At 41.1% G+C, this 12,591-nt stretch overlaps 1 protein-coding gene across 6 annotated transcripts in view; it reads right to left on the bottom strand.

Annotated features, from left to right (window-relative positions):
• Positions 1-12,591, bottom strand: part of C2CD3 (C2 calcium dependent domain containing 3) — a 130,666-nt gene that overhangs the window by 53,203 nt on the left and 64,872 nt on the right. For all 6 annotated transcript variants that reach the window (XM_029209643.1, XM_029209645.1, XM_029209647.1 and 3 more), the window contains 6 exons: positions 10,739-10,922; positions 9,593-9,765; positions 8,372-8,495; positions 5,790-6,058; positions 5,201-5,290; positions 1,307-1,909 (listed from right to left, as the gene is read on the bottom strand). In XM_029209643.1, the coding sequence (XP_029065476.1) occupies positions 1,307-1,909; positions 5,201-5,290; positions 5,790-6,058; positions 8,372-8,495; positions 9,593-9,765; positions 10,739-10,922 (1,443 nt within the window). The remainder of the gene's footprint in view (positions 1-1,306; positions 1,910-5,200; positions 5,291-5,789; positions 6,059-8,371; positions 8,496-9,592; positions 9,766-10,738; positions 10,923-12,591) is intronic.

Here is a 12,591-nt window from a genome sequence, read left to right as displayed (position 1 = left end):
TAAATATGACGTTTGTAAAGAGTCTAGTCTGGCCGTCTCCAATCCAATCTGTACTATAGTTGCCAGCCTTATCTATCTAGAAAGCAAAGCTGTGTCACTCTTCTCTTCAGAAGCCGTTAAAATAGCTTTCCATAGCTCTCACAAAAAAGTCTAAACTTTCCTGCTTAGAAGAGGCCTTCAACATAGTACTCCTGCCCAGCTGTCTAGCTTCATCTCCCATCATTTCCCAACCTATATATCCTGTGATCCAGCAGTACCAAATTACTCATGGCACCTAAAACGTATCAAACTGCTTCCTGCCTCTGTGCCTCCACCCACGCTGTTTCGTTTAGAAAACCCTTCTTTCCTCCTTTTCGTGACTTACTCCTAAATCCTCTGTAACTCAGGTCAAGCATCATCACTTCCACTGGGATGCTGTCCTTGAACCAAAGAGATGTTGTGTCCCTGTGCTCCCACAGTGCCACTGAGAATACCTTTTTCACAGTTCTTATACTTCGCTGTAATTGTTTACTACTCTACTCTCCCATTAGACTATAAGCTCATTAACTATTTCTGACTCATCTTTGAATTCCCAGGGCCAAGTACATGTAGCAAATACTGAACAAACGTTTGAAAGAAAAGCACCCATAGTGCCACTTGCAAAATGTTACCTTCCTCCTTTCAAACCAGTTTATTACCATGTAGATTTTATGATTCCAAGATGTGCTGACCAGAGAGAGGATATCCTAATCTCATTAGCAGGTATGCTTTTCAGTGTATTTTAAAACCAACATTCTAGATTATAATATAGGCTCTTATACAGGTGGTTAAAGGTAGTCTCCTAAATTCACTCATTTTTATTTTACATGTATTAACTGAGGGCTTACAATGTTCTAGACACTATGTTAGGTGCAACACCTTATGAATTTGGATGTAGTCTAAGGCTACAAAGTTCAGCACCAGTTCTTAGATCTCAGACAGTATACCTTAGACTCCACTAAGGTATACTGTCACTAGATAATGCCCTTCTTAAAGCATCCAGCAAACCTCTTTCTGAAATCTCTGTAGTTTTAAGAAGTATCACTAAATTACTATTAATCTTTCAACATGCAATAATGGAAAGAACACTTACTAACATGTGACCCTGGGCAGTTACCCAAACTACCTGAGCCTCCATTTTCATGACTGAAAAACAGGTTTCATACCTACCTCACAGGATTGCTGGGAGGATCAAATAAAATAATGTCTGAGAGGGTGTCTCACACAGTGCTTGTCATGGAGCAGCAGTTGCTCAAACCACAAGTGCTAAGGCTGGTTCCTCACTTACCACTGACAGTTAGTGTCCTTGCTGACCTCTCCCCAAGTCTGGCCAGGTCCACATAGGCTGAGCCAATCCAGCTGTCTGTCTGATGGGGCCTCTCCACACTATCATTGCCATAAGCCCGCCAAACTTGGATCTCTAACCTCTCCTCTCTGAAGTACCAAAGCAGTGATGGGCTCCTAGAGACTTCTGCTCTTTTGGATGCCTTGAAAGTAACCATGACCTGCTTTTTGTTTGCAGATTCCTTAGGCTTCTTGAGAGGGGTCCAAAAGCCTTCATGATCGTACAGTTTGTAGCGGAGGTAGCAATATGTATTCTTATGAATGTGCTTCTGGCCAGCAAGCAGCACGCAATGGATAGGCAGCCAGAGCCTCGGGGTGGAGATGGTAACAGTGGCTGGCTCCTCTTCATCGATCTTGACAAAATCCTTCAGATTATTCTCAAAGCTCCAGCCCAATAGCTCAGCAGCTTCCAACACCCGCTCTCTGTCTCCAGGATGGGTGAAGGAAATGGAAAGCTCCAGACCACCCACAATCTTCTGCATGAGCTCCAAGCCATGAGGCAGGGCCCCCTCTTCTGGTAAAATGATAGGATACCATCCTGTGATCCCTTATGAAAGAAAAGGAAGATTCTTCAATTATTGTTTTAAAAATAAAAAGACTTAGCCACTTTCCACCCCATAGCCACTATCACCCTGGCCCAAGACAGAAGAGAAAACATATACCCACAGTGCACTGAAGTTTGTTTCATATGACCACTGAAAGACAATGAGATCAGGTGGAAGAACAAAGGCTTGGAGCTGGAAGACCTGCATTTTTCTTCTTGGCTCAGCCCAAAACTAGTGGTTCAGTCTGGGTAAGCCATTAATTTCTCTCAGTCCTATTTCCTTACCTGACAAATGGGAAAAATAGTGCTGATCTTGCCTACCAGACAACCTTATTATAATTGTCAAATGAGATAATGATTTTGGAAGAGCTTTGAAAGAAAATAAAAAATGTGAAATATTATTATGGTACTATGAGTACAATGGAGAAGGCATGGGACAAGGTCAGGAGATCTGGGGTCTAGCCCCGGGTCTTTCACCAAGGGAACTGCCACTTAGTGAACACATACCAAGGACCAGGCACTAGATTTCAAAATAACAATTTAAAATATTAGCTACTTGTTACTGAGCATCTATTATGTGTCAGAAATTCTCTTATGCTTTATATGTACTACTTCATTTAATTCTCTTAATAACCCTGTGAAGTTCTGAGGATTAAATGGGATAATAATCCCTATTTTGCAGATGAGGAAATGGAAGAGAACTGCCCGAGTCGTTATAGCTACCAGGTAGTAGAGCCAGGATTTGAACCCAGGCCTAGCTGGCTTTAAAGTCTACACACCACCTATTATAGGTTCACAATATCTTTTTTTTTTTCCTTTAAATTTTATTTATTTATTTATTTATTTTTGGCTGCATTGGGTCTTCCTTGCTGCATGTGGGCTTTCTCTAGTTGCGGTGAGCGGGGGCTACTCTTCGTTGGTGTACATGGGCTTCTCACTGCAGTAGCTTCTCTTGTTGCGGAGCACAGGCTCTAGGCACACGGGCTTCAGTAGTTGTGGCACACAGGCTCAGTAGTTGTGGCTCACAGGCTTAGTTGCTCCGCAGCATGTGGGATCTTCCCAGACCAGGGCTTGAACCCGTGTCCCCTGTATTGGCAGGCGGATTCTTAACCACTGCGCCACCAGGGAAGTCCCGGTTCACAATATCTTATCTAGAACCCTTAGGGTCAGATTTGTTTCTGAATTTAAAAATTTTCAGATTTTAGAAAGATACTGTGGTACATAAACTGAATATTATGTACTAGTCAGTGGTCACATAGGTCAGGGGTTGGTAAACTTATTCTGTAAAAGGCCAGATAGTAAGTATTTTAGGCTTTTGGGCCATATGGTCTCTGTTGCAACTATTCAGCTATGTTGTTGTAGTGAGAAAGTGGACACAGAAAATATGTAAATGAATGGGCACAATGTGTTCCAATAAAGCTATATAATCAGGCAGTGGCCTAAGTCAGAAAATAAAGACTAAATAGTCTCATGTCAGTTGAGGTCAGGTTTGGCTGCTTAATGAGTTAATAAAAAACTTTTGACTTTCTGAGCTTTTTGGATTTCATAATTACGTAAAACAGATTGTGGATTGGTATAATATTCACAGCAATTTTCTGAGAAAGGTTTTGTATTAATTAAAATTTAGATGGGGGCTTCCCTGGTGCCCCCCAGAAAAATGTACAAATTTTGTACATATCCCCAGAAAAATGTACAAATACAAATACATAAAAAATTTCACACCACTTCAGCATGTAAGTGGATTAGATTATTCCTCTTGCTCTGTGATTCTGTAATTGAGATTACTGGCAGGAAGAAACAAAACACAATGTTCACTTTAGAATAACTCTGAATATAAAGACCAATGATACATTCCAAACTGTCTAAAAGGTTTATTTCCAAGGGGTTAAATTTAATTTGTGAAGGTGGGATTTCTCAGATGGTGCCTATTCTCTGACAAACTCTGTAGTAAGTTTCAGAAGGAAGGAAACTGAGGTGTCCTATGTGCCCAGTCCTGTGCAAAGATCTTTCACGTGTATAATTTCATTGAATGCTTCGATAATCTTGCAAAGATCTTATTATTTCCATTTTTAGAGATGAGGAAACTATGGATCTGAGAGATGAAGTGACTTGTTCTAGATCACAAACAGTTAGTGACAGAAGTGAGATTTGAATCCTGTATCAAGCTGTAGAGACTTCTCTCTGGCAGGCACATAGTACCTGTTTATTGAGTATTGCTCAAACTTCAATTCACAATTAAATTTGGGAGATGTGTGATAAAATTTTGGAAACTAGATTATACAATCCTAGGGAGGAAGATGGGCAAGAGAAGGAAAACTAACATTTACTGAGTGCCTACTATGTGTCAGGTACTTTATATATCCTATTTCATTGATTCCTACCTCGTAGACTTGTCAGCATTAACAGTCTCCATCCATAAGGTAAGTGGGGCTCAGAGAGGTCAAGGTCACTGAGCTAGTAAAATGGAGGACGGGACCAATATTTCCAGACTACTGCCTGGTGGTTGTGCCTTCTTTTGGGTCTTTACCTCATACCCTTATTCCTTCTTCAGTGAGAGAGGAGGGTATAGTGAAAAAGAATGGGCAAATCTGGATTTGATTTCTAGTACTCTACTACCTGGCTGTGTGGTTGACAAATCACTTAACCTCTGTAAGCCTAAGTTTTCTCATCTGTCAAATGAAGATAATCCTGGGGCTTCCCTGGTGGCGCAGTGGTTGAGAGTCCGCCTGCCGATGCAGGGGACATGGGTTTGATCCCTGGTCCGGGAAGATCCCACATGCCGCGGAGCGGCTGGGCCCATAAGCCATGGCCGCTGAGCCTGTGCGTCCGGAGCCTGTGCTCCGCAACGCGAGAGGCCACAGCGGTGAGAGGCCCGCGTACCACAAAAAAAATAAAAAAGAAAAAGATAATCCTGTATCCCCATCAGTAAGAGTTACCATGAAGCTCAAAAAATATCTGAGAAAATATTTTACAAAGTGCTATATAATGCAATGGGTATTGCCGTGTTTATTATAAGTAGTATCATCATCATTATCTTTCCTGGAGTAAGATGACAGTACAATGTTTTGAACTTCTTTGCTTTATTAGAAGGCCTTTGAAATGGTTAGGAAAGGACTTAAAATGTTTTTGGGAAAACCTTTGAGGTATTTGGGAGAATTCAGAAGCATGTGTTAAGGGGTTTTTTATTTTTTATTTTTTTTTGCATATCTTGCAAGAGAGCCAGACAAGAAGATCTCTTGCAGGGAAGTGAATGGGAAAGGGTAGAATTAGAAAGTGATAATCCAGGATCCCTACCAGATCTCTTGATCAGCAGATCTTTTGTTGGAATCTTTACTACTCCAAGCAGATAATCTTTGAATGAGCGGATACTGGTTATATCACTGGCTGTTAAATCAAACAAAGAAAGAGAAATTATTTGGTGGTCTACTGACCAAAGGGCTTGTATTACAATAGAGCCATATAATCCTCCACTTACACTCAGTGAATTTCAGTGTTGGAAGATGCATTAGAGATCATCTTGCTCCAGTCAAAACTTGAATGCCCTCTAAATCATTTTAATTAAATCATTAAGTATGTGTATGCACACACTTAAATTTTGAAAAATTCAGACATACAGAAAAGTTAAAAAAAAATACTACAATGAACTCCTATATACCCTTCACCTAGATTCACCCACTAACATCTTGACACATTTGCTTTATCTCTCTCTACATTCTTTCAAACACTCAATACGTATTCTACGTATTTCTGCTATACCCTTCAGAAGTAAGTTGCAAATATGACTCCTCACCCCTAAACACTTCAGCATGTATCTCCTACGAAGTGCTATACCATTCAAAACAGAGCCCTTTTTAATTTTAATTGTGAGTCATTTGGTGCTCACCTGACTTGGTATCTTCATGATAAATAGCAAAAGTAACTTCTGCAAACTCCAACAACTCTGCCAGGAAACAGGCTTCTCCACTGCAGTGCTGAGTTACCAAGTTACATGAGAATTCACTGTGATGGGAGAACTCAGGGCAGAAGGAACAGGCCACAGGGTGGGTTTGGCGCTGTTCTCCCTTGGGCAGGAAGGACAGATGAGTGGTAACAAAGGCATTGACCCCGACTGTGGCACTAAACTGCAGAGCAGGTTCCTGCTCAGCCAAAGCCCTGTAGGGGAGAAGGGTGGGAATGAGAAGGAGGTAATATCAGAAATCAGCTTGACTGCCTAGAAAACATCACCATTTCCACAAGGCCACCAAGAACACTAACCAACCATGTGTTTCCTGTCTAGGCTTCTGGCAATGCCACTATGTGTTTTCTTAGTAATCTCGATATTACAGTGTACGTGTATATGAGGGAGACAATATTCATCTGCCTACTAGAGTGATACTACAAGGATACTCCATTGTACTGGTCTGGCTTCTTGCCCTTTTTTCTTAAAAGCGCAACACAGACCCAATGCGGGACTTACAAAAAACTGCCTGCCATCTAATCTGACTTTCCCTGTGAGTTCCCAGAGAGAAAAGCAACTGAGTTTCTTATCCATTACTCAGTCTCTCTGAGGTCTACTGAGTATCGAAATTCCAAGTCCTTCTCTGTCAATTAAACAGTAGTTAATTTAACACCATGTTTAGGAATTCTGGCCTGGGCTGGGTCTTACCCAGAACAGGTACTCCATTATACACAAGTTTCATGCCTCCATGGCCTTTGCACATGTTCTTCTCTTTGACCAGAATAGTCTTCAGCTTTCTTGGGCATTATGATTAACTCCTACTCTTCTTTCAAGACTCAGATTAAGATATTTTGAAGGGTCTTAAATACCACGTTGAGCAAGCAGGTTGGACCTTATCCTGTTGTTGACCACCACCCTAAAGTGGAGTGAGTACAATCTAGGGGGTTCATAGGGTAAACTATTTGAGCATAGGAAAAAATTATTAAAACTTCTAGAGTTGTTATCTCATATATTAAAGTTTTACTACTCTCTGGTATATTTTATAGTATATATATTAGTGTAGTAGTACATGAAGATGACTTATACATGAATAAGTATACACATATTTAGAGAGTATGCTAAATTTTTATTTTTTTTATTAATAGGAATGTAAAATTAAAATTAGGAAACCACTGCTACCGACAATGAGAAACCATCAAGAGTTTGAATATATGGGAAAATATGATTAAAAAACTGCCCTGGCATCTCATTAACACTAAGATGTTCTCAAGCAATTATTGGAAAAGTCTGTTTGGAGAATTTAGTGAGGAAAAATATTAATTAGACTGAACATTTTACCAGCTACTTCAGTGTCAGATCTCACACGGAAGTAATCCCATTAGTTATTTAGCGACTATGAAGTTAAAGGTAAATAATCTGAAGTTAAGGAGCACTTGCCTCTTTCTTGAATTCATGTCCAAAGTGAGCTAGTCTGCCTCAGGATCGTGATCTAGTTCTCCTTACTGGGCACCTGATACGTGCTGGAACTATGCTATGTGGTGGCAGGGACAGAGAGGAGTTCAGGCAGTACCTGTGTCTATAGGAACTCACAGCCTAGGTAAGGAAAACTCATGTATGCAAATAATTGAAACAGAGTGATATGTGCTGCAACCAAGGTGCTAAGAGACAAAGGACAAAGCACCAATTCTATCTACATGTAGGAGAGACAGAGGAAGGCTGCAAAGTCTTGAAGAAAACAGAAGCTTGTTTAGAGGACAAAAGGAGGAAGAACGTCCAAATTAGAGAGAAGAATGAGTGAAGACCTGAAGGAGGGAAGAGAGGGCCATGCAGAAACACAGAAACAGTGTTTTGGGCAGAGAAAATAGCAAGACAAAGGCCTTGAGGGGAAAAAGAGCATGGTGTGTTCAGAAGTAACAAGAAAGCCAGTGCCTGGGGTGGAGTGAGTAGAGCAGCAACTACCAGGAAGAGAGGAGGTCATAAAGATAACGGGGTCAGATCATGTGGGGTCTTACGGCCATTTTAAAGACTCTGGCTTTTACTCTGAATGAGATGGAAAGGCATTGGTGGGTTTTAAGTAGATGTGTGTCAAGACCTGATTTAAGTTTTCATAAGATCACTGGCTTCTGTATTGAGAACAGACTAAAGGGGAATAAGCTAGAAAAATAGGAGGTGGTACTCAGAGATTGAACATGAGAGACTATTGAGGAGGTGTAGTGGTGACTGGTCCTGGCATGGTTGGTGGGCATAGGGTCTGACCTTGGGAATAAGAGGGTAAGTAGAGTAGAGGATAAAATCGCTGGACAAGGTCAAGGAACGAAATTGCTAATAACAGTTAAAACAGCAAAATTTGCAAGTGATTTATTCACTTATATTCCTACATGCTTTCTTAAGAGAAAAAGAGTAGAGTTGTGTTTAATAAACTGGAAATTGTATGCAAGAAAGTTTTACGTTATTTGGGCATCACATATCATGTGGACTGCAGTGGAGAAAGGTTTGCTTTGAGAATTGCTTTTCTAAAGTGAACTTACTTGGCTGCTGCTTGCAAACCACAGGCTCTGATAATCTGGACTGAGATGCAGACGGCTCGGGCTGCAAGAACTCCCTCTGCTGTCCTTGGAGTACACCTGTACCTTAGGCCCACATCCAGTAAACCTAAAGAATGAGGGCAAAAGGAAAAATGAAAAGAAGGTTGGTTGGAATAATCTCTGTTCTACCAAACCCCAAGTCTAGTCAGGAAGGAAGGAAGAGGATAAACACTATAATCCTAATGAACAATATGGGGCCTTAGCAGTGAAACAATCTGTCTGTGGTCAGAATCACATTATATTATTGTACTTTAGGATTAATAAAGCAGAACAGATGTCACTATTTTCACTTTATATCCAAGAAACTATGGCTCAGAGATTCAACTGCTTGCCAAAATCACATTAACTATCAGAGGCAGAACTTAATCCCAGTTATTTTTATAGAATTGAGATGGACTCTAACCTTTCTTCTTTTTTAAACCTTTAAAAGGTTTTTGCACTCATATATTTCTGTCACCCTCCTACTGCCACCACCTTAAACACCTTTACATGCCATCCTTTTATAAAAATTCTATCACATTTCAGGGAAAGCTTTTAGGAACAACAGAACAAGCTGATCAGTGAGGGTCAGGAGGAACAACTCAATCTTAATCATAGCAAGATAAAACCTTTTGTATGGGCAGATACTCTCCGGTAAGAATGAACAGTAACTTGATTTAGAAGGCTAATTCTAGTTATTCATGATGTATCTGGACGGTGGGTCATCCAGCTGAAACCATTAGGATGTAATTGAAAACTCTAAATTCTAACTAATCCCTTCTAACTTTAAATCCTGACTTCTTCCTCCCTCACAGTGAATTTCCAGTTCATGCTGACTATATTCTTCCAATCCTACATCATGTTGCCTTGGAATAATAATTCTCTGAGTACACCTATATGAGACTTAGGTTTTATGCCATGAGGGCTTATCAAATGCTTGCTGAAGTTAAAGGTGAGATGAGACAAGCAACATTTATATACAGAGTCTACATAACTATGAATTTTCTAAAATTATATACAAAATTTGCAGTGTATATTCTACACTCTTTTTCTAAGGGAAGGTGTCTCATAGTTTTTATCAGATTCTTAAAAGGGTAAGTACTACAAAATGTGAAGAATCACTAATTTACAAGAGAAAAGGGATATTTATATATGCTAGGGAAAGATAAACTAGTCTTCAATTACCTGATGATTGGTTCCTTAGTTCATTCCTATTCTCAAGCCTGGGGGTTAAAGGGAGATTAAAGGTCTGTATTCCCACATCCTCACGGTGCTGCATGGTTACAATGGCACAGATCCTCGATAATGGCAAGGTTCCTTTGGCGACCATCTGGTCTCTCACATTAGGATAATAGTACCTGTAAGCCACAAAAGCACAAACTGTCAGTTGAAAGAATAAGGTGGATGAATAATTCACTCTGCCCCAGGGATCAGCTTTCAGTATCTAGTTATCTTTGGTGCCTGATTGTTCTGTATTTCTGGTATACAGCTGTGGTTGTGTCTGGCTGGATTTACTGCCCATTACTTGGAGGAAGAACCCCATAAATTATACCCTGTGTTCAAGACAAAGCCCAGCTTCTCACAGGTTTTCTGTTTGAGGAATCTGCATCTGGCTTGGCCCTTTGGGAGTTGCCACTCCTGAAAGCATCCATCCTGCAGCACAAGTGGTTCTAAGTAGTGCAGTTCCAATCTCTTCTATGGCTTCAGGCCCATGCCCCTCAAATTTGAAGGGGTGATGAGGATCTGTTAGTACCTACTCTATTTCCTCCTCACATTAAAATTATTTTAATTGGTTTCTTGGGGGTGAGGATGCAAAGGGGGAGGTTAAACATCTGTATTCATGCCATTATCTTTCCTGGAAATCTGCCGAAGTCTGTGCCATGAGTGGAATTATATTTTACAAAGGCCACTCTTCTGGTGGTGGGAAGAACGGATTACAAGAAGCGATTCTAGAAGTGGGGAGACCAGTTAAGAGGGTATTACAATAATTTAGGCATGATATAGTGAGGGCCTGAACTATATAAGGCAGAAAGAGAAGCAGAAAAAAGGTGACTGATACATTTAAGTGACAGTAGGAGATAAAACTAAAACTTCTCTTCCAAATGTAAGTAGTGGTTAGAAGTATGAGATACAACTGCTCCCGAGAGTCTAATAACTGAACAGATTTCAGTAAAATCTGGATAAGAGTCATTATCAAACCTAAATAATATTAAACAGGGCAGAAGGGGGCTCTTTGCTTGCTTATAATTCAACCTGGGCTAATTAAGGGAAGGATGCTCTGTGACTGTGCACTTCCTTCCTAGGCACAGGCATGGGTTCTCCACACTGTACCTGCACCAGATTTCAAACTGGACTCCACCTCCAGGTACAAGCCCGTGTGCAGAGAAGGCACTGAGTAGGAGCCTTTGCACTGGAATTTCAGCTGGCAACAGGAGAGAGTGACGGTGCTCACTATTAAAGATGGGGTCTGGAATGCAGAGTGTGGTTGCAGATCTGAAAGGCTTCAGAGTGAATCCTTTGGAAAAGAAAAGCAGTTCAGAATAATCCAACACATCACTTAGTGTTTTACAGGGACTTCCCTGGTGGTCCAATGGTTAAGAATCCACCTTCCAATGCAGAGGACGTGGGTTCAATCCCTGGTTGGGGAACTAAGATCCCACATGCCGTGGGGCAACTAAGCCCGCGCACTGCCAACTATTGAGCCCACGCACCACAACTAGAGCCCACGTGCCGCAACTACAGAGCCTGCATGCCCTGGAACCTGCAGACCACAACTAGAGAGAAGCCCACATACCGCAACGAAAGATCCCGCAAGCCGCAGCTAAGACCTGACGCAGCCTAAATAAATAAATAAATAAAAGAAGCGTTTTATATGTAGTTTTACAGTATGTTAATATTCAGTATTGTTCAATTTTATCCTCACAATACTCCTGCAAAGAAAACAAAGCCGGTATTATTTCTCCTACTATACAGATGAGGATATGATACCTTGATGTTACATAGTCAACCCAAAGGTCTTAGAGCTAGTAGGTCACAGACCTGGAACAGGAATCTGTATCTTCTGACTGTATTACTCCTACCAAGGTCCATTTCCCTAGCAGCTCTGGTCCCCTGAGATGCCATGATAATACAGAAGAGATTCCTTTGTTGGTAGACAACGTGTAAGAGTTCCAACTTCTTCACTTCCTTACCAACACTTATTAGTCTTTTTATTTTATTTTATTTTTGCGGTACGCGGGCCTCTCACTGCTGTGGCCTCTCCCGTTGCAGAGCACAGGCTCCGGATGCGCAGGCTCAGTGGCCATGGCTCACGGGCCCTGCCACTCCGCAGCATCTGGGACCTTCCCGGACCGAGGCACGAACCCACGTCCCCTGCATCGGCAGGCGGACTCTGAACCACTGCGCCACCAGGGAAGCCCTAGTCTGTTTTTAAAAAAATTATAGCCACCTCAGTGAGTGTGAAGTGGTATCTTGTGGTGGTTTTGATCTTTATCCCCCAAACAACCAATGATGTTAAGCATCTTTTCATGTACTTATTGACCATTTGTATATCTTTAGAGAAGTGTCCATTCAGATCCTTTGCCCATTTTTAAATTGGGTTGTCTTTTCATTACTGATTTGTAAGAGTTCTTTATATCAATATATCCCAGATACAAGTCCATAATTTGAACCTCAAAACCAATACTGGCAGCACTTTCACGGTTATTCAAGGACATGCTCAGAATAGCAGACAATTTGAGTCACCCAACTTGCTCATTCCCAGCTGAGATCAAACAAGGTGACACTGTCTTCTTGTTTTAGCTCTCAGAGATGACCAGAGGATGGGATGGCAAGGGACAGTGCAATGTAGTGCAGGGGCTCTGGCTCTGGGGCCAGTTGGACAGTGTTTGAATGCCAACCTTGGCACTTGTTAGTGGGGCGGCCTCAGCCATTAACACTCTGAACCTTGTTTTCTCTTCTGTAAAATAAAGAAAATAGAATCTATGAGGATGAATTGTTATAGGATTTAAGATTATGATCTATGTGAGATATGTATATGTACGTATTTCCCCCAGGAGCAATGGTTTGGTATTCTCTTAATTCAGTGCTCTTGATGACTTTATAGAATATAACTACAGTGGATAATGAGAATCAACTGTATGTTAATAGATGATAAGAGTGAGTAGGCATGTAAATGATACAAA

Source organism: Monodon monoceros, unplaced genomic scaffold, assembly GCF_005190385.1.
Source record: "Monodon monoceros isolate NGI ecotype Baffin Bay Population unplaced genomic scaffold, NGI_Narwhal_1 Super_Scaffold_7, whole genome shotgun sequence".
Lineage (NCBI taxonomy): Eukaryota > Metazoa > Chordata > Mammalia > Artiodactyla > Monodontidae > Monodon > Monodon monoceros.
This window is presented reverse-complemented; position numbering and strand designations above follow the sequence as displayed.